This window comes from Pteropus medius, unplaced genomic scaffold, assembly GCF_902729225.1.
Source record: "Pteropus medius unplaced genomic scaffold, Ma_sr-lr_union100, whole genome shotgun sequence".
Classification (NCBI taxonomy): domain Eukaryota; kingdom Metazoa; phylum Chordata; class Mammalia; order Chiroptera; family Pteropodidae; genus Pteropus; species Pteropus medius.
In genome coordinates, this window is record NW_024354500.1 from 30,547,538 (window position 1) to 30,570,961 (window position 23,424).

A 23,424-nucleotide genomic window follows, 5' to 3' on the forward strand; every position below is an offset into this window, starting at 1 on the left:
ATATAACCGTTTCATATATCATTTTTTGCCTCTTTATTTTCAACTTTCTGTAACCAAACATTAAAAATCAGTTGTTTGAAGAAAGCAAATGTTTGGGATTCATTTTTCATCTGGTCTAATAACTTTGACTTTTCATTTGAGAAATTAATTAATTTCTTTTACTATAATTATTTAATTTTTAAAAATATATTTGTTTTACTTTTGTCTCACTTTTTCTATTTAATTTTTAATCAGTTTTTCAGCCCAAACCAAATAAGGTTAATATCCTAGTTACTCTGTGGGAACTTATAGGCAAGTACAACTTTCATTGTGCTATTAAAAATACTGAAAATTATTTAAAGAATGAAAAAACTATTCACTCAGAAGCCTTGGAAAATTAAGGAAGGTAATTGATATTAACTGGTAACTTTAAAATGGGAACAATACTCAGACTGCACTAAAATTTGGAATGAGGATTATTTCAAGTTTAAATAGCCTTGAAATTTACTAAAACTGCTTTTTTATTGATAAGAAGTTATTTATCAAACATATTTTCTTGATCCACTCCTCCTAGCAGTCACAAAAGTAGTTTTTTTCCTCTGTAGTACAAAAGTGTATCAAAAGAAAATATATTAAATCACTATTAACAGGAAATCTGAAGGTTGATTGCTTTTCACAATTTAACCAGTATGGTTGTACTGATGTTTATATTTATTCATTTTGAGTGAAGTGCTCTCAGAATATTCTTTAATAAAAGATTTTTATTAAAAACATATATTTTCTACTAAATTGGACTATAGCCAAGTGAGACATAAATGGGACAGGCTTTGAATTCTATTTTCAAAGATTCTTACCTAACATAAGTTATCAGAAACATTTTATTTGAGAGTCATGATATTTTACTTGGAACAATTAACTTTGGGGCCCAGTTTTTAAAAAGGGATATAGTAAACTTGATTTTTAAAAGAAAATAGTTTTTGAGTTCAGCACATTATAAGAACTATGAGCAAGCATTATAAATCAAAGTCCTTATGGGAATACATACCACTAAACTATAATAGGTGGTTCTCCCACCAAAAGGAGCACCTCTGATGGAATTGCAAACAATTTTTAGTCAAATATGTTGAATTAGTATAACCAACTCTCTGTGGAAATAGGATTAAGTTCTAAAAAGCTGAAGCATTAGTTGCACTCTAAATAGTTAGAAACTTAGAAGAATAATCTAAAAGGGCTTGTAAACTTTTTTTGTGAAGCCTAGGCTATCTAATTGGATTAGATTTCAAAAAATTCATGGGTGAGTATTTTAGTAAGGATCTAATTAACCCCCTTAAAATGATTTACGCTAAACCAAAATGCTCCTATACTTTGTTAATCTGAGCAGCTATTGTGTAGAATAAACCCTCTGAGAACTAAAAAACTTTGGCATATAGTCATTAACACAAAACCACTTGTAGGATTGAAGATATTCTTGGCAAATTAAATCTCACTTTATGTAGTTGGAGATTCAAGTCTGAATAGCATTCGGATCTGGAAAAAGAATGGAAATATACACTGAAGCCAAACGGGCTTCCAGGTATATAAAAGCACAGCTTCTTTAAAGACCTAGGAATATTTATCATAAGTTTTTTTTATATGATGGTTTAAAAGTTTTAAGCATTGAGGAAATCTACTTTGTGTTTTTAATCCCAAGATCTTTGCAGGGTTAAATGTCTTCCTCTCACACAGAAGTAAGGGAGTTTTTGCAAACTATTATAACCAGTTTCAAACCCATTCACCAAGACTCAATGGCAGGAAAAATCCATACTTTTTCTTTATTTAATCAGGGATATCAGAAGGATGTTTCTTATTTCTAGCCAGCACCTCTTCTACTGTAATTCACCTCATCTCTTTTAGTAGCTCAACGAATTGGATTGCTTTGTTATTCCTCATCCACTAAAGTCTTCTCAGAGCTAAGTCATTTCCAATTTCCTTTTAATTGCTCTTCATAAAAAAAAATTTTTTTTGTTGCTCCAATTTAATGAGAATTTAAATATATTTTAAATATGTTGTAAACAAGGATTCAAAATCATCATCTCTTATTCAAGATTTCGCTCTGGCTAGTTGATGTCACCATTGCATGGTGAGCAGGGAAAGGCTAGGGGATAATCAGATGTCATTTGAGGTCAAATTCAGCAGCTTACTAATGCTTTGTGGTGTCTACTTGGCATCTTTGATCATCAAAATCTTCACAAAGTTGTGAAGATAGTATAGCATTAAGCTCAGTGTCTGATACAATCTAGCATTCAATTTGGCAGCCATTGTGACCATATTCTCTAATTGTCAAGAGGTGCCAAGTCTAAAACCAACTTACTTCCCTAATGGCAGAAGGCCTTTATATTTTTTCATGGAAGCAGAATTGATGAGGTTTAATCTATATGCTATAAAACGGAATGTTGAAGAAAATGTCAACCATGAGTTTAATCTGACTAGAGGAGAGAATTAATTGTTGATGTCTAAGACTTGAATTAAATGTGTTAGTTCTATCTTCAAGTCATTCTACAGCATAGACCCTAACAGATCATTGTAATGAGACTACAGCATCATCCTATTAACTTTTTATCTATTGCTATCAGACTCATATCATCATCCCAGTTGTCATACATTAGACCCCTTTATTTTTATAATCCTGTGAGCAAAAAATTTGTCTTAAAATCCTGCGGAATAAAATTATAAATTTTAGAGACCTACCTAGGTGCAAACTAAATTAATTCATTCAATAAACTTTTAGCAAAAATCTACTATATCCTTTCAAATAGTTTGTGATAAAGAAAAAAACAATATGCATAATTAAATATGGTTTAGTAAATCTTTTAAAAGAGTTATGTACATAGTAGACAATTGCCTAGGGAGAAGCAATTAGTATAGATTTGGGTCTTGGCACTTCTCCATTGCTAAAGAAATTGGGAACACTCACTATTTATACTAACCTAATTTAAGAGATGTCTCTCTAGTATAGGCCATATGCTAAGTTAGCAACCAGATTTTGTTAAATTTTTGAGACATGCAGAGATCTTAAAATAGTCTCAGCCAAAGACATATGTTAAATCAGATTGGAGTTTACCAACTCATGTCTTAAAAAATCAAACTGGCAACTTAGAATAAATTGATTTGACAGCTGACAAGATATCTCAAATCTTTACATTTCTATTTTTATAGCACAGTCTTCAAAATGACTGTTCTTTATCATCCTTCCACCAGAAAGCAAATAATTTTTACCTCATAACTTTTATTTAATAATTAATCCTGTATTTTGTATATGCTATTTATAAAATTAAGCTCCTCTAATTTTTTTTTCTTTTAAACACACATAGCTTATGAACTAAATGTATTTTGAAAATGCATTTGTTAGATAGTAATGCCATTTATTGGAAAACAGTACTAATCTCAGCCTTGATTTTATCCCAAGGAAAACATGTGAGGAAGAGAACAGGTTATGCAAATTACTTTCAAGACAAAAATTTATACTTTCATGGAAAAATATTAATCAACTGTGAGACATAAAAATACATGTTATATAACTTCATGGAAATATCCTTCTTTTATCTATCCTTTCCATAATACAGGTACACAAGTAAAAATAATAATCCATTTATTTAGAATATTAATATGTACCCTTTAGTTTAATCTTAACTTTTTATCTATTGCTATCAGACTCATATGATAAGAAAGATTAGTCAATAAGAGAGACACCTTTAACATTCTCTGAAAAGGACAGCAGTACACACAGTGGATAAAAAATAATGTCCAAAGTAAAATTATTTTCTTGAGCATATTGCAATAAGGTCTGTGGACAGTCACAAAGCAAGTTAATCTGATTACTTCTTTTCTGCTTTATAATCGCTTGTGTTTCATCCCCATCTCAATCTTGGAGAAGATGATTATTGACAGGAGATTAAGCCAAAGAACCTGAAGCAAACATGTTAAAATATGATCTCTTCCTGTAAAGCCTTAGTTAAGACTTAAGCTAAAAATCCTTCCCTTTTAAATGCATAAGTAAAAAAGGTGATAGAATACTGAATAAGTTATAAATTTAAGTTTGATGAAGAAAATAAATTATAGAACAGAAGTACCAGAAATCTCAACGAATATACTCTTTTGAAAATTATGTGCTTCATCTAGGGGTGATTAAAGCTGAAACCAATCCAGTGATTCAATGATAGCTTAATGTCTCATTGCAAGGGATGTCTGTATTTCAATTTGGAGAAAATTTTGCTTTTACAAATAGTATTATTTTTTAAGTGAGTCTGGTTCCTCACTAATTATACTATATGCTACAGAACGGAACGTTGTAGAAAATGTCAACCATGAGTTTAATCTGACTAGAGGAGAGAATTAATTGTTGATGTCTAAGACTTGAATTAAATGTGTTTATTCTATCTTCAAGGCATTCTACAGCATAGACCCTAACAGATCATTGTAATGAGACTACAGCATCATCCTACCCTTAATCGTGGTGTTCTGTGTGATATTAAAGGGATCTAATAAAAATTCCTGTAATCTAAAGTATTCTAAAATGTTAATTCTTCCCCAAATAGATGTTTCTGATAATTGTAGTCTTAATTTTCCTGCTTAACTCAGAAATAAGTTCTTATGATTTCAACAGCATACAATGAGTTCTATTATATAAACAAGTGGGTAAAAAGGTCTAAATTACCAGATTTATTTTGTAAAAACTACAACCATGAAAGGGGCAGTATAATATCATTCAAAAGCTTTAGTGAAAATGGAAATAATTGCTCATAAAATCTTGGGACAAAACTTTTGTTATTTAAAAAGTCTTACAAAGTAGCTTCTCATTGAGGAACACATAACATGGGAAAGCTAACAAAAATATGTGAAATTATACAAAAGCTCTAGAGCAAAAACAAATATTATGTAATATATTGTGACCTTTGAACAATTCAAATATTTATGGTCCCAAAACAATTTATCGTAGCCAAGAGACAATTACTCACATTAGTGTCTATGAAATAATCGATCCTCCCTATAATAACATTATTTTAAATTAGGCATCATGATGTTTACATTTTATTGTACTAAAAATAAAAATAATTTTCCTAAAAAGTATGTTTTATTCAAAATTAAAAACATAAAATCTTTTCCACATGAACTTGTATTAGGTTAAATATATAGTGATACTACCATACACATTTATAAAATGGGTTTGTAATAAAATTGAAAGGCAAGCTAATTATTCTCCATTTTTAATGACTAATAGATTATAATCTCTAAAATTCATTCAATTAGAAGAGAGCTGGTAGACAGAGATTCTGGAACCAATAATGATATCCAGCTATATTTTACAAAAGTCTTTCAAGAAGAATTAACTGTTATTTTTCTAAACAGAAAACTAATATGTGGTACCACAAAGGAATAGAAGAATATGCTAGGTTGAGCGAGATAAGTATGATGGAAGGACACTATGACATGACAGGCTCCTATTCTCCTCTTTGCCTGGCTGCTGAGGGGCAAGAGTTTCTCTCATTGCTGTGGGAGATAGACCTTTGTGACCAGATTTCGGAAATGTCCATCTGGAATGGGAAGAGGGTCTGTGGTGAGGGGACACTGCTACTATGACTCAACATAATCACAGGCAATTAAAATAAGGGGCAACTGGTAAAAGTGTCACTTCCTGCATTCTCCTGAAGCCTCTTGAAATAAGTGTTTTAGGCTTATCTTATTTTTTAATGAGCTATAAAAAGTAGAAATTCAGAGGAGAAGCTAGAGAAAAGTTGCAGACCTCCTGCAGGCCAGTGACACCCTCACCCACCCCAGTTCAAGGCACTCAGATATATAGAGTATAGATTATGGACTACATGTGGATAATTTGGAATTAATTATCAGAGATATAAAAGAAACACTGCCCAATAATGTTCACCGATATGTTACTTAATTTTTCCCACTATCAATTTCTACTTTTTAGATAAGAAATCACACAAAGGTTTTATTCCCCAGATCATGCTAAAATAAGAATGTAGGTTCATAAACCAGTGGTCACAATACCATCTGGTTGACAAACATTAACATTTGACAAATGATAATAACACTATTTGAAATACAGATTATAGAGGAAAAGAAAAGAGCTTAATGCACTAAGAAATAAATTGTCTAAATAAATATCATAAAAAGAGCATATGAAATGAATAATTTCATAGACTCAGTACTTGCTTTCACTTCGATTCTGATATGATCCTCCATTTGACATTCATTTGAGCATCTGTAATGTGCTTGTTGAACAATGGGCTTTAATTTAATTTAAATTTAATTTATCTACTGACACAGAATCCTGTAATTTTATAATTAAGGACTCTTAATAGCAAAGCGAAAATGCCCTGCAGCCATGTAAAAGCACCTAGGTCACTGGAAGTGATCTCAATCCTCCCTTCCATTCATGCAGGTAGGATCAGTGGCAGGGTAGAATAGATAAAGAGGTTTAGCCCATAATGGGATCTAGGGACTAAATTAGACACACAGCTAACATGTTTTTACCTTGTGGAAGTCACTATGAATCACCAAGTCTTGACCAAGGTAGCCGGTTACCATATAACCCCATTTTACCTCTACGCTTTTAATCAATATGAAGACAGGTGGAAACTCTTGAATATAATAGCCATTTAAAATCCAAAAGGACAGGGATCTATCCAGATCTGAATAAGTTTCCCAGGGCTACTTGACTTCAGACTGGACAGTTCTAAGTTCATATCTAGCCTTTAGTGATAAATTAATGATGTCTTCAATTCTATTCACTAAGATGCTTTCATCACAGCATTTCATTTTAGTAAAGGCAGAACTTTAAAGCAGAAATTTTAGAAAACATAACAAAAATGACATTACGATCATAAAATTCACTCTCCTTTTGAGCCAACACTGACCTTCTGTTCCAAAAGCAATGTGTTTGTAGGGATTGCTGCAAAAGCCTTGTAGCTTGACTTGGTCTTGTATTGCTAGAATAGATAACCAGAAAGCAAGAGTGGAGATGAAAAGGGGAAAGAATATGACATAATTTTAGACTAGTTCTACCAGGTTAAATGACAAGTTATCAAATGAAGAAAACAGTTATTATGCTTGAACAACTTGTTTTGGACAGAAAAAATTAGCTCACCATGTTAATATTTTATTAGAATTAGAAGCAAAGGAATATCACAGTAAAATATCAGCCTAGGAATTATAGGTGATTCTATGACATATAGTTTCAGAACTTAAAAATATCAATTTTTAGACAATTATTTATAAATTTCTCAATAGCAGCATTCTCTCATAGGTATACTATTCTAGAACTGTGGGGGTGGGGGGAAGTTACTTGATTCTCAAAGAAAAGTGATTCTTTTTTATACTGCCATAATTAAAAATATTATGCCAGTAAGTTATATTGAACTCTTGATACATTCTCTTACATCATTCATAAAAACAAAGATCAGAAAACACAAAATTTAGTAGCATTTTAACAAGCAGCATATTTTGAATAGAAGTAATTTCATCAATTTAACTCCGAAATAGAAAAAAACAGAAAGCTCTTAATCTTAAATTATAAACCTTATCATCTCTTGTACTAACATAATAATGTTAATAAATTAAATGATAAAATAGCCTATGTTTTAAGGAAAACTCAGAGTAATGTAGTTTAGTCTTGTATAGTATCTGGAGGAGAGGGTTGAACATGAGGAAGTTGTAGAAATTAGTATAATATACATAGTTAAAAGCCCGGTTTTGATATTGTTCTAGGTCCCAAGCCGCTTAACTAAGTCAAGGCTCCTATCACTTCAGAAGCCCCTGTCCTAGGCTTCTGCTGCCCCAAGGGCTCAGAGTCAGGAGGAAATTGGCACACAACCCCAAGCTGTCTCAGTCCCAGAAAGCAGACCAAAGAGCCTACAGAAGAAGCCAGGATAATCAAAAAATCAGACAAAACCTTGAGTTGTATGGATATAATTGAAGGAACTTTCATTACAGTTACTGATGTGTGGAAGGTAAGAGGCTAACACATTCATTTTCCATAGGAGGAAGCTGAAGCAGAGAAAAAATCAAAATGCCAGACCTGGAAGAAGAAAGTCTCAGGTTCCTTCAAGATATCGATTCTGTACTGCTGTGGGCTTCAGACAACAATGTGTTTGGGTAAAGTCAGAAAATGAAATACCATCTCCTCAAGGAGAATAAGAGTTGACATTTATTACTAGTCAAATTATATACATTGTCTCATTTGATTTTACAGAAGCTCTATAACTAAAGAGTCTTTAAGAAAAAGGGATCTGGTGAAGTTAGGTATAGCATTGTCTAAGACTACACAGCCTATAAATAGTACAAACAAGTTTGGCACCCACGCTTGCCTGGACCCAGCATCCATACTTTCTCTATAAGATAACATTTTCTCCCAAAGAATATCTAAACAGAAAAATAATACAGAATAAAATATATCATTAAAACTCCATAATGATTTTATGGGTATTTAATTGTAATAATAGTTGCAAAAATAACAACAGCTAACAATCACTATGAGTCAGGTACCATTCTAAAAGCTTTATGTGTATTACTTCATTTAATTATCACAACAAACCTATTGTCCTTGCCTCTCATTCTGGGATGCGTAATCATTTATAATGCTTGTTCTATCTTCAACTGCCCTAAAGATTATAGTTGGAGAAGCTTGTACAGAGAGATATCTTGTCATTGCACACATCATGCCATAGGATCTTAGAATCAGAAGTGATATTGAAGCCCTTCTGGTTTAACACCCTCATCCAAGACATGAATCTTTCTGATCCTCTGTTCAGCCACCACATAAACACTGGCCTACCTCCTAAGGAAGCACATTTAGGTTTATGTTTGAATTGGTATAAAATTCTTTCTTCTACTGAGCCAAAGTATGCTCCCTGCTAACTTACTCCATTGTTCCTTTTTTTATCCCTTTGGAATCATGATGCATGTCAAGAGCTCTCTTCTTCATGATACTTGTAGTGCTTTTTCCACCAACCCATCCTTATAGTTCCTCAAATGATTTCACTATCCTCATCATTTCTCTTTGTCAATATTCCTTTAAATTAAAAAAAGATTGTGTTTAATTAGATAGATTTTTAACACAAAGTAGGATATAATCGTCACCTCCATCATATTAACATAAAGCTAATTAATGCAATGAAGATGATAATAATTGGAATCATCTCTGGTTTTTGTGGTGAGGTTAGAATATACAAGAGAGTGAAATTAGAGTTATTTCATATTGTTGGGTCACACTGAATATGCTATCACCTAAAATCCCTAATACTTTGATTTTTAAAAGACATTTGAAATTAAACTCCATCCTATAATTATGCTTTTTTCCCCTCTAGATCCCAAAATAGTACTTTAGGCATATTTTTATCTAATTTCATCTGACTAGATTTGGCTTGTCAGTGTAAACTACGAAGATAGGAATGTTTATATTATTTCATGAATCATTTTGTTAGGTATGTCATTTTTATCTTCATTCAAGTTATACCAGGCACAGGGAGCTCTTGTCTACTGGGTTCTGCCATCCAGGTGGACGTCAATTCATCCTGTAAATCTACTTGGATATAGCAGTTCAACTAATGAATTCATTCAGCAAAATATTATTGAGTATCGACTTTGTGACATGCATTGCTCTAAGTATTGGAGATTCAGCAGTGAACAAAACGTACAAAGCCTTTACTCTCTAATGCTTATGTCCTAATGAACGAAGACAAACTATAAACAAATAAGAAAGTAAAAGAAAAGTCATAAAGAGACAAATAATATATAGAAAATTGAAATAAGGTGATGGGATAGAATGACCTTGAGAATGCTTTGGATGGGGCACTTGGAACAAATGCAAATTCACAGAAACTCATCAGTACACTTCACATTTCTCTCCTGGTTCATGATATCATGAGAGATATTACAAAAGCTAGAAATTGCCAGGCATTCAATAAACATCTGTTGCTTGAAGAAAAGTCTGACTTCCAGTTATAATTGTTTTTGTAAACATTCATAAACTAAGAATATAAGCCACAATTTTCAGAATTTACCTTCCACTTTAAAAAAAAAATGAAATCTATGACTTGCTTCTCTTTTTCTGGTAATCTCTTATTTCCCATCATTTACAATAATTTTGTACTGGAAGTAGAAATGTTATCTATTTGAGATACAATTTATGTAGACCAGGAGATATAAACTTTCTTAGAGCGACTTGGTAATCTCTCTAATTCCTCCTCTATTTTAAGCTTTACACTTCTCTAAGACAAATATAGCCTTTTCTTTTCAGTCTGAAAATCATTTTTGTTACCATAAGAGATACATTTCGGGTTCACTATATTTCCTCTGGGTTCTCTTAACAATATTCTAATTTGGAGCATATTTTTTTCTTCAATATTCCAAAGCTTCCAGGTATAAAAACAAATTCATTGGTTTTCTTTCCTTTGTTTAAAATTACAAATCAATCTAGTCAAAGTAATTATAAATTGAATAATAGACTCTAGGATTACAGGCTGTAATCACCATCGGCTAATAATAGAAGGTAGAACTGACCAGCCTGACCCTAAATCTCACAAAAAAATTGAATGATACTTATTGTATCTCTCCAATGCTTCCAGTCAACATTCAATAAATGTCTTAAATATCCACTACATGACAGATGCAGGGCAAAGTTTTGGTTTATAAAGAGAAATGGCATTTTAATACATAAATTTATCAAAGGTAATCCTATTTATAGGCAATGCTAGATATTGCAACATAAATCCTGGATGTGAAGGTGGGGATAGAAAAAACACATTCTTCTCCTTCAGAAAAATATTTCCCACTACTATCCTATCCCTTATCGCTGATGTCTAAAATTCTACCACAGGCTGTAGTAATAAAGACCCATGAGATCTCAAAGTGAAATATATTATTTGCCTTGAGAATCAGGGATTGGAAGTCATGGTTCTACTTTAAGTACAAATGAATGGCAGAACATCAGCTTATATAAACAACAAGAAGAGAGAACCCTGACAAAGAGCCTCCCTAGCACCATAGCCAGCTTCTCCTTCCAGAAGCATCCATGAGCCAAGATGAGGGCATTAGCCTAAACATACACTTACTGCTTCTCAGTGACCATGCCTGCATTGCCTGAGTCAGAATCTCCCTGAGATGAAGTTCGACTCCAGTTCTGATCCAATTCACAAAAAGAAATTACCCAGACACCTGGATTATTGGCAGAGCACAATCTCTGTAACTATCCTGATAATTGAAATGGTGGGGGGAGGGAAGGATATAAAAAATGGCTACAGACCATAGCCTGGCAAAGATGAATATAGCAGTAGCTACTAAGAAAATTTCTTGACTTTTTTCCCAGGACCTTTTCCAATGGCTGATTTATCTTTTTGTGTTTCTAGCATTCTAAACATAGGGCATTTATTTCATTGAATTACAATATTTTGCCATCCCTATTAGATTTTATATTATTTCCAACGTCTAATATCAATCTGGCAAAGAATAGATGTTCAGCAAATATTTTTTGACTTAAAATGAAGTATTTAATTAAACATTACAACAAGGTTCAGAGGACATAAAAAATCATTTTAGTTCTCCATCTACTGTTCAAGACTTAGACAAGGCTGACTGATTTGAGAAGCCATTCCCCATTCGACACATGCCCTGAAGGCATTCTCAATATATTAAGTCTCTAAAGTCATCTTCCTTCAATGATGTGAACTTTCAAGATTTGAACTCATGACCTTGAATTCCTGTTTTTATCTTTTTAGAAGTCTTTTATTTGAGTTAAACTGCACAAGCCTCTCTCGACTAAAATGAAAATACTCCCCAAGGGGTAAAAAAGATGCTTTGGTCAATCATCAACATTTGAGTGTAAATCATTGCTAAGATCAATTCAGAAAGGCTAGCTGGACAGAAGCGAAGAGAATGGGACACAGCATTGGTTAGTACAGAGATGGAAGTGACAGATAGCAGGGACGGGAGAATCAAGGAAAGTTCGGAATCCCCAGAAACACACCAAGAACTCTGTGGAGGACATAGAGCACAAGACAGTGGGATAAAAAGACAAAAAGGAAACAGAAAGATACACATGGCTAGTTTCAGCTGTTTTACCATTTTACACACGGCTGGCTTTAATGATTATTGGATGTTTGTTACCTACAAAATATATACAGAAATCCTATCTTTGTTTTCAGTGCTATAACATCACCAGAGCCATCACCACTTGCCTAGATTGTTGCAATAGCCTCCTAAATTGTTCTTACTTTCCCCCCTCACCCTCTCAGAGTCTTCTTAACACAGCAAGCAGCCAGATAGATAAGATTGTATCTATTATCTATTCGAAACCCTCCAATGGCTTCCTGTCTTACTCAAATTAAAAATCAAAGACTTAAAAGGGCCTACAAGAACCCATAGGACTCAGCTTCCAGTTACATCTCCCTCTGACAAGCTCAACTTCCCCTCACTCACTCCACTCTTGCTATGCTGGCTTCCCTATCTGCTTTTGTACTTGCCAAGCATTCTCTGGCCTCATGAATTTTTCCTGACTACACTCTCTTAAAAAAGAAACCTATCTTAACAGCCCAGTGTAAATTTGTGACACCATTCCTTACCCTGCCATACGTTTATCTATACCACATATGACTTTCTAACACATGAGAAAATTTTACTTATTTGGGGCGGGAGGCAGCTATTGCTGATTGTTTCTCTTCTGTCTTAGAATACAAACTTTCTATGAGTGGCTCCTTTTCAGTTTTACTTGTTGCAATATCTTTACAACTTTGAAAAGTGCCTTGTACATAATAAGCACTCAATACATACTGAATGAATAAATAATTTGTTCAAATCTAGATTAACTATTTTAGCTCACCAAGGTACATTCAATATTGCTCATTTCCCAAATTACATATGGATCAGCAGAAATAGAGAAGGTTACATAGAGATTGTTGCCATCAAGTTTCCAGTGTGATGTGTTTGGAAATGTTTGGATGTCTTAAAGGAATGAGAGTATAAATAAAACACTGGCTGTAAAAGTTCATAAAATATCAAAAAGCTACCAACTAGCTTCTTAAACACTCTATGTATACACATAACTTTAAGGCCAGAGCATGCCACTGAAGCCCTTATAGTTAGAAAAGAGCTTCAGACCATCTTTAGTGAGTAGCAAAATGTTTGAAGTTTTGATATAATGGCCACCCCAAATCCCCATATGAAATACCATGATAAGTCACTAGGAGAAAATTTAAAGTATTTCATAAATTAGTGCAAAACATTGGAATCCAAGTACAACTGCATGGATTAATTTTGTGATATTCAGGCTTTCTCAAGACAATGTAGGTGTTGATCAGAGAGTAACCTGAACAACATTCTGGGAGATGTCCATCCTGTGTAGTGTCAGGATCAGAATGTGAAATACTATTTTTTAACTCTATCTGAAATTAAACTATATCAAGCTTATGCAAACGGATTTAGGACCTTAAGATCTGATCAATGAAAAAGAAACATTAAACATGCCTTATACCTGAATTTAGCTCAGCATACTCTAGCTGTTCCATTTTATTTTAATATCAAAGGCCAGCAGGGCCCAGACTTTGAACTAACATCCTTCAAGCATTCATAATTTAATTTGATGGCTGTTTGTATTCCAGGACCTCTTTCCTTTTGGCATCTGGCACTGAGTGAAACTGATCTCAATCTGAAGCTTTTTGACTTCAAAGATAGCCCTGTACTTAGATTAGCACCACAGTGGAAGAAGCAAGACAAGACACAGCCAAAAAAGCATATAAATTCTTTGATATCAGAAAGCTTTTGTCTATTTCCTCCTATAAATCTATGAAATAATCTTAGCAATTTAAAGAACACTAGTCAAACATCAAAAGAAACTTGGACAAGATTTACCTATTCCAGCATCCATTTTAATGAATGTTTTATACTCAAGTTACAATTTCTGCAAATAAGAGTTTGCAATAAAAAATTGTATATGTATGCTGATTTTTACTGGAAAGATAATAACAAGAAGCAAGAAAGAAATGGCTCAGAGAGAAAATATTTTTGCAGAAGTTATCAAAAATTTTACCCATTATAAGAAATTTTTTCTGTTCAAAGCAACAGATAAAAATAGATAAATTATGATGATTCTTTGTATTTTCATATTTTATGTACATCAAATTTATGCATTTGTGTAAGCTTGAATTTTAACTTTGAAATAAAGAAAATAAAACAAAATATAAATCAAGTGCTGAAAAATCTTCAATATTGGGAGCAATAAGTGAACATGTCTTCAACAAACTCGATTTGGGGACAAAAAAGGACTTGACTTTATCCAAAGCCCCACTGAGCCAAGCCTATTTAGTTTTCCAACTCTAAAACAGCACCAAACATGAATAAAGCAACGTGAACCACAAACAGAAACTCTTTGAAGTAGCCTCTGGGGTAACATCGCTTTTCACAAAGGTAATTAATAATTTTTAGTGTATGGCAGTATGGTTTAAGAAATAATTGTTAATAAATTCAAGGAATTATAATGTTTAGAACACCGGAGTTTTTTAATACACCACAAATGAATTCCACAATCACACATATATGTTGAAATGATAATCATAAGGTCATTTTACCTCAACTAAATAAGATTTTCTAATTTAGAATTATAGAAAAAGCTAGGTTTTCTCCATCCCATTTACTTTGAAAGGTTAAAATACAAGGACTTAATAATCTCTAAAAATATATTTTTAAATGACCCAAATATAATATAAATTATTCCATAATAATGATGATTTCCTTCATGAGAATTCTTTAAAAAGGCTAAAATAATAATTAACATGAGCTTTTGTTCTGTAGTAATAAAGCATAGTAATAAAGAACATGGCCCCAAGAATCAGTAGACTTAAAATATATATATCGACTCTGCCATTACAAGGTATATGACCTGGGCAAGTCATTCACTGAACTTCAGTTTCTTGGTGTATAAAATGGAGAAAATAATATTGCTAACCTCATATGGTCATAAAAATTAACTGATGTAGACTCAATTAATTAATAACTATTTTGCATTACTACTAGGATATCTCTTGACTTACAGAAAAGATTTGGTATGTTACTATAATTATCATTACTATCATCACTATTCAATGTTAGGCCAATTTTCTTATGTCTACACATATATTCCCCTGGAATCATCTTCTATATATTTGGTCGTTTACCATTTCTGAAATACCAACTCCTTCTCTCTTCATTAAGATAAATCCTAAATATTTCCTACAGGACTGACATTTATAATAACTACCCTCACTAACCATATCTCAATAATATTTCTATTATATCAAATTTAGTGAATAATTATGTATAACCTGTATTATACTGTTAATATTTCTTTATATTTATTTTTTAGCTTTATTATAGATTTAATAATTCTATATAGCTTCTCCACATTATACATATCTATTTTTTTCCTTCTGAATACAATTTTTTTAAGGCAAAAAGTTCTTTTTTACTTTCCTTACACACATGCACAAAAACACATCTCAAAAAAAAAGGTAGTATAGTGGTAAGCATATAGTAGGTGCCTAATGCATGCTTTCTAACTGAATTATATTGCAACATCAGTCACAAACATGTGGGTTGTTTTATCTTTCGTATCTTAAGTTCATCATTCAAACAGTGACACAGTTGAACACAATCTCTGTGGAATTCAGAAACTCTAAGAGTGCATTATTTCATTGTACCAAACTGAATATCCCAATTCTTTCCTAATACAGACACTTTCACAATTTTATTTTATTTATAGAACAATAACTAAATTCTGGGTGTATAAGGTGCACATTCTAAATTATTTGAGAGTAGTTGGGAAGTTGGCATGCTCTAGAGCAGAGTTGCCTCCCATTGGAAGAAATGAACTCTATGGGTCATTCCTTTAAATGTTTCCCTTCTCATATTAAAATAAATGCCAATTTTACATCTTTGCTCAGTGGGTTGCTTCAGAGCACTTAAAAGCCAATATCTCTCCTCTCTTAATTCTATTTCCTTTATCTAGCCTGTCTATTCTTTCAGTATTTCATAATTACTGTTTTCAGTGTTTATTATAAATCCAATAAATTTCACACAAAAAGGAAATTTCTATCCCCTCTTATCCTATATGTATATAAGCAAATCCATATTGATTTAGCTTGAGGTATGGGGAGTAATAAAGAAATCAACATGGTAGAAGGGAAGAAAATTAATAATTATAAATGAATGATGGCAAAGGAAATAGAAAGTTTTCAAATTGGTTTGGCAAGAACATGGAACTAGATGTAAGATAATATACCATTTCACATTAATCCTGTGTTATCTTCTTTCTGTACCGGATATATTGATGGATAATATGGTCCACATTGTTAAATAATTAGAAATGTATATATTCCCAAATCTCAACTAGCTGCTTTAAATTCCATCTTGGGATCAATGATATAACTCATATTATGCCTGATGCTATAAATATAAAAAGCTACCATAGAAGAGAATTTGCAAAATCAAAGAGTTTTACAGAAACATGCACAATTTTAGACAGATTATAATTCATCTACACATTCAAATATACCAAATCCTAGCCCCCCGACCCTTGCACTTTCTCTACTTCCTTGTAGGAGCAGAATGAATGTCATAATTATTTATTTTATTCCTTGGAAAAAATATTCTTACATATTTAAAAAAAAAAAAAAGCATGCGCCATACAACATGCAAAAAATACCTTGGGTTTCTTATTTTCAGGGCCTGTTGACATGGACAGTGCACAAGGTGAAATCAGCTCCTTGGTTCTTGTTAGAGAGATGGGAGGTGATGGAGTTGAAACAGATGACATGTGGTCAGATATTGAGCTTTCAGATTTCCCACGTCTTGAAGGCAAGATACCATTGCCACAATTTGGGTGTAGCGCTGAGGGACTGAGCTGGAACGCCTGAGTGGGAAGATTAGCATGAGGGAGAGGAGGTGACCCCAATTTGAGAAGAGAGATGGGAGGTGAAGGAGGAACTGAAGGTTTCTGCCCCTGGCCAGATAGCTGTGGTGTTGCTTTCTGGGATCTGTTCATCAGATTTGAAAGAGCTGGGGAAGGATGGAAACATTTCTCTGGAGCAGAGAGTGTAGCTCTTTGGTTAGTGGGAAATACAGAAGATAATGTAGAGGAGGCTACTGTAGAAGGATATGTGTAAATATTCCTGGGCTTTTCTGGACCCCTGAGGTCAGTATCCCTTTTGCCCTTCCAAGACAAAGGAGAAAAGCTTGGTGGGACAGGAGGAAGACCTACGGGACTCAATGTTTTTGTTTGTAGTGAGGAGAGCATTGGGTCGGTCTTCAAAGTAGGCGATGGTGTTTTCTCCACATTCAAAGAAACAAGGCTGCTATTAACATGTTTTGTGGGAGAAGGGGAGAGTGCCTGAGAAAGGGGAGCAGATTCGGTGAAAAAAGGTAAGTGAAAGCGTTGCTGGCTGAGGTCAGAGACCTGGTATTCCCTTTGCTCTGGAGACCCAGCTCTCAGTGAGCAACTTGAGAGAGACTTTTTAGGGGTGGGTGGGGTTTGCTTTACTTTTTGATCAAGTGTGAGTGTGGAAGAAGCCAGGGAATTGAGAGAGAAAGTGGGACAGGATGCAGGGGAAAAGGGTCTCTGGTGAGAAGGGTCTGACTTGAGGATAGCAGTGAGAAGGGAAAGTCGGGAAGGCACCGGGGATTTCACCCCTGACTTCGAGAGATTTCCACTAGAAGACACTTGGCTACAGATAGTGGAAGAAGAGCCGTGGAAAGAGGAAGTAAATGGTTTTGGACTTGGAGAGAGTGAATACATGACAATACGGACTGGTATGTACGAGGCTGGATTCGACTTCACAGAGGCATCAGAGAGTGGTGAAGAAGAGGTTCTCGGGCTTTCTCTGGGGCTAAGGGCATGCGAGGTCAACATTGTCGTCTTCCTCAGAACTTCAGATGTCGGTCCAGGTTTTTGATCTGTTGCACTGGGACTGGATAAATTAGAACCCGATAACTGAGTGGAATGGGGAAACTGAACCGTCGAGAAGTTGCCCTTCGATGTAGAAAGGGGTGAAGAGTGAGCAGAAGTTTGAAAATACGTAGCTGTCTCTTCCACCAAGGCCCCACTGACATCCAGCTGCCTACTGTGCAACTGCTCTAGGACAGAGGCTCCGCCGAGGTTGACTGGGTCAGGTGGCGTTGTTTGATTAGTTGGAGAAACAAAGGAGAAAGTAGGTGGTTTACAGGCAAGCTGCTCAGAGGTAGTGGAAGAAGAAGTTAACTAGAGGAAAGAGAAATAGATAGATTGTAATAGGACATTATTTGTGAAACTATTGAAATAGTCTTGGCTCTGTGTGTTTATGCCAACAGTCCTATACTGTTTTACACAAAAGAAGGTATCTTAAAACTACATAAAATGGAAGAAATTTTGTTTTGCTAATGAAGCATTGCTTCAAAGTTGAAATAAAATATATATAAACTGTGAAGTATTATATTGTGTAGCTCATTTATTGCTCAGAATGAACATCAATATTAAATTGTATTCACATATTCCCATTTGGAAAATAATTCACTGACAAAATCTAAAATAGTTATCTTAAGTTGGAATCGTGCAATTTGAAAAGATTTAAACCATCAAAATAAATTTCAAAATTCACTTTGAAAAATGAAATAGATTTTCTTCTATTGTAAGAATATAAACCATAATATAATAATGACTACAACCCTTAAAAATTTTAACATACTTCAACTGTTTAAAATTCTAAAAACTTGGATTACTCCTACATCGTGAACCTGAAAAAATGCCCAGAATTCAAAAGATGCAGCACTCAAAGACGGCACACAATGATAAACAATGAGAGAGTGAAAGCAAAGTCTAAAACAGAGAGGGAGTTTTAGCTTACAAAAAGTATTTTTCCTAATTACTTGCCAGGATGAACATGTAACAAATGACTTGGTGATGCTAAAAAGAAATATGTACTCTTTCGTATCAAAAGAAGCCAGAGTACTTTACAAATGCAATCTGCCTGAAACAATGCAATCCACCAATCTCACATCAAATGAAAAGAAAATAAAGAAATACTGTACCCTTTTCAAGAGAGGCTAGGGAGAATTTGTGAAATAACTGCGTGTATGTATTCTTGTGCCGCTTTAAAAATCGCTCAGTACCTCAAGTACTGAAATTATAAGTGATTCTAAAACCAAATCTTTTAAACATAGGTTTCCTTTCAAAATTATTGCTTTTATTCTATCAATCTATAAGAGAAAGGGAATACTTATGTCTAATAAAGAATTTAGGGAATTAATGAACATTTATGCATTTAATATGCATATAGTTTTTGAATTACATAGCAGGAAAATATACAACCATAATAATTAAGCTTAACAAAAGATTGATTTACAAGTTCAGTAAAAAATCATTCTTGTTTTTGTTTTATAACATGTTAAAGTGTCCATCAGACTTAATACAAAGATTTTTCATATCATATAGTTTTGAGTTCTAAAAAATATTTAAAATTATAAATTCAAATAATTCACCCCAAACTACTAAGCTTATGAGTAAACATACCCGAAATATTTTTCTTTGTATATGTAAATTCACATGTGTAGTTGCAACACAGAATTCTTGCCACATAAATAATATTTGAATTATACTGGCATAAACCAAAATATCTGAAAATCAGGAATAATTGAAAATCAAGCAGAATCCAATCAAATTGACAAAGAAGGCTTAACAATTGCCTCATATAAGTTTTACTTAGAAACAATTCTGCTTAGCCAGTGTTTATGTAACTGATTCATGCAATTAGCCATAAATGAAAGTCTTCTCTTATAGTTTGCAGTGATGGTCTTCCTTCACAGAAGAAATGAAGAAATTTCAAGACTCCATAAGGTGTCTTTTCCTGTTATGCCTCAGCTTTTGGTAAAGAATTTTATAAATTAATAATAACAGCCACAAAAATCTCATCACTTTTTAGTCATGTTTCCAAATAACTTCAACTTATATGACAAACTTATTCATCCTGATTTCTCCACCAAGCCTGTTCTCTTTCTTCTCTACTGCTTATTTTTAACCTGATCTTTGTTGATTCCTTTGCATCAAACACCTCTCAGAGTTACCCCTGAGTATGTTCTCTAATCTCCAAACCTCTTCCGATTCCTTGAGTCCCTTTACTACATACCTCTTCCAAAGTCATTCTCACAACTCTCTTTTTCTAGAAAGACTATCTTGAACTCTGGAATACATTCACAATCATCTTAATAAAAGGGGATGCTTGCAATGTTCTACTGTTATCAAGTGGACAATCTCAATCACGAATCTACCCCTGGGTCCTCTATAATAGAAGTCATCAGTTATTTTAACAATCAGTCTCGATTGTGGAGCTACCTTATAATTTTAGTCAATCTACATTAACTGCTCCTGTATATATTCATTTTTTCCTAATGTGTCTATGAGATTCCAAAGCATCTGAATAAAAGCTAAAGTGATTGATCTGCTGCTACCTGATGTTCAGAATAGTTCTCAAGATTTGGACAGCACCAGATGTTGGTCCTGTATAGTTGAGCTTTTCTTCCTGAATCTGTATAGCTATGTAAGACAGAAACTCTAGATTCTCCCTGTCCTCACATATGATCATGGCATCGCGGCAGCTTGGCCTCCTAAACTTACCTGTTGATCAGTTCTCACTGATGGACTCTCATAATATCACTAAGCAGATTCTCAGCCTTTCTTATCTGAACAATTTAAATAATATTTCTGGTATTCCTACCTCTCATACAAATCTATCATCAGCGTGACCTTTTAAAATCTGATCAAAGTAACCTATGCTCAAGACATCATCAATAATCTCTGTCTACCATGAATTACAGATCTCGCCTTATTGACTGGCCTCTCGCTATCCAATCTCATCTCACTCATCTGGTATTTTGCATTTTAGGTGTTAGTAATACTTTGTTCAATCTCAGCCTTCTTACCAGTATTGTCAACATTCTAGCCATCTTGTTCTTTTACCAATCTACTTGAGAAATCTGCATTTTTAAATCATTCCCGACAACTGCCATTATGTTCCTAGACCTAGTCTACTTAAAGCTGCTATTAAAAAAAAAAAAAAAAATTAACACAACTCTGTTGATTGTCAGGGCCACTAAACTTAATTTACAGACTTATTCTGTACAAGGGTGCCAGCTGAGAGTGGGGCTGAATTTCCTTGTACATATGCAGAAGGGGAACCATTCTCTAGTTTACATGGAGAATGGGTAAGACACTGTGGATTCGTGTCATTATAAATCTAAGGTCTGTAGGCTCAGCTGGGCCTTGTACCTCTTGGCATTTTTATTGGTGGTTTGATTTTTTTTCTTTTCTTTTGTTTGGACATCAGCTTTCTCTCCTATTCTGAACAGATCTTCCAAAAAGTTAACACTCCTCAGAAACCTTTTTCCTCAAAAGATAACCTAGATTCCTTTTATCCAAGGAAAATTGAGATTACCAGGGAATTCTGATTTTTCTAGATCTACTCTCATTTCCTTTCCTTTATTTTAAGGAAAAAATATTAATTTTCACTTTTTAAAAGGTAAATTTTCTCTATGTACTGAGAATCACAGCAGCTCCTGCCTTCTTGGGGATCATTTTTCATCAGTAATCCTCTTATGTTATGTATTCTTTTTCTTTTTTACTAGCTCTATCATCCTAACATAAATATAATGCAAAATCCTTCCAATCTTTAAAAATATAATAACAAATATCATGTAGTAGATTGTAAAAATGCCCAATATTCTCTAGTCTTATTATTAAAAAGGCAAAGTCTTTTTCCTCACCCCTTAATCTTAACTGGCCATATGATTTATTTTAGCCAGTGGGACATTACAAATGTGATATAAGAAGCAGCGGCTAGAAAAGCACTATGCACTGTACCTCTGTCATTCCAAGCTAGTCCTCCCAACAGTTAGCAGATTCAAACATGGAAGCTTAATCTACCAGTTCTTTTCAAAGTCTTCAGTCTCTAAATCTCTAAATCCAAAAGCTATGGATGATTTGTTTTAGGAAGCAAAATAGGGAGAAACAGCTAAAATACAAGGTAGAATTACTAGGCTCTCTTCCATGCTCTATTATAGTTTTCCCTCCACTTTGGGTGCTCATTAAGATAGTTCATGCACTGATGTCTATTCCTTATTTATATCACAAGTTCATGTGAAAAGGAGGATCATTTATTCCTTCATTCACTCATCAGATTTTCTGAGCACCTACTGTGTCCAAGGCATTGTGTTAGGTAATAGGGACCAGAAGGCAAGAAGAATTTTTTGTCATGACAGGGCTTACAAAAATACTGGTGTGAGAGAGACATATAAAGGCTATTCTAATACAATGTACTGGTATGAACAGGGCATTTCATTATAAAATTGAGGGCCAGGAGTATAAGGAAGATTTATATGTCTAATGCCTTGTCTAAATAATTTGTTGTAATCCCTTTTCCATAGATCCATGAAATCTAGGTACTTAATAAATATATGAGCTAATATCCAAATTTCCCAGAGTTTTATGTAAGAACCTCCTATATTTGACCCCAGCCAGTTCTTCTGATCTTATTTTCCACGTCTCCTCTTCAGTTCTTATATCTAAGCTATATTTGAACCAATGTATAAAACCTCTCCCTCCTCACATGATCCTTACTCTGTGCCCAAAAACAAACTGTCATCTCAGACTTCTTAAATACAGTAAATTATTTGTTGAGAACCCACCATGGGCCAGGAACTGTCCTAGCAGTTTGTGTGTGTGTGTGTGTGTGTGTGTGTGTATAAAATCTCATTTTACCTTCACAAGGAAGGTTGATGCCATTACCCTATTTTACAAATGAGAAAACTAAGGTTTATGATTACAAGTAACTACCCAGAAGATCATGGCCAGTAAGTTCCCTTTCTCATTTTTGCTTTTTCATACCAATCTTTTTATGTATGATATCCCTTTCCTCACCACTTATCTATTTCTCAACTTGATTTCTGCCCCTATCGCTCTACTCACACTGTGCTCATTAAAGTCACCAAATAACATCCTAATTTCCATTTAATGGGTTTTGAGGGCCCTGTTTTATTTGACTTTGTTTTATATTTTATTTTTTCTTATATTACATTTATAACATTTTATATTATTTCAGTGAAAAACATTATATAGTATTTTAATAGAAGGCACCGGGCAGCTCTTCTGGAGCAGGACTGGTCAGATGTTACACAACTTCAACCTGCTTCTCCCAGAGCAGGAGAGAGCATAGAGGAGGTGTGGCTCCAAGTAGCTAACTGCGGACAAGGCTCTAGGGGCTGACCCATGAGGGTGGAAGGCCTCCCATATTCCGAAGTGAGACAGTGGCCAGGTCAGATGCCACACAGCTGGCCTCATCCCTACACATTTTCTGGTCCTACTAATACTCAATAAGAAGAGAGGGTCCCCTTCCTGCCTTACAG

The 23,424-nt window shown here is 33.9% G+C and overlaps 1 protein-coding gene across 1 annotated transcript in view; it reads right to left on the reverse strand.

Annotated features, from left to right (window-relative positions):
• MLIP (muscular LMNA interacting protein) overlaps positions 1–23,424 on the reverse strand; it is a 122,818-nt gene that overhangs the window by 74,818 nt on the left and 24,576 nt on the right. Inside the window, exons 4-5 of the mRNA XM_039853081.1 lie at positions 16,703–16,909; positions 6,891–6,962 (exon numbers count right to left, since the gene is read on the reverse strand). Of these exons, the coding sequence (XP_039709015.1) occupies positions 6,891–6,962; positions 16,703–16,909 (279 nt within the window). The remainder of the gene's footprint in view (positions 1–6,890; positions 6,963–16,702; positions 16,910–23,424) is intronic.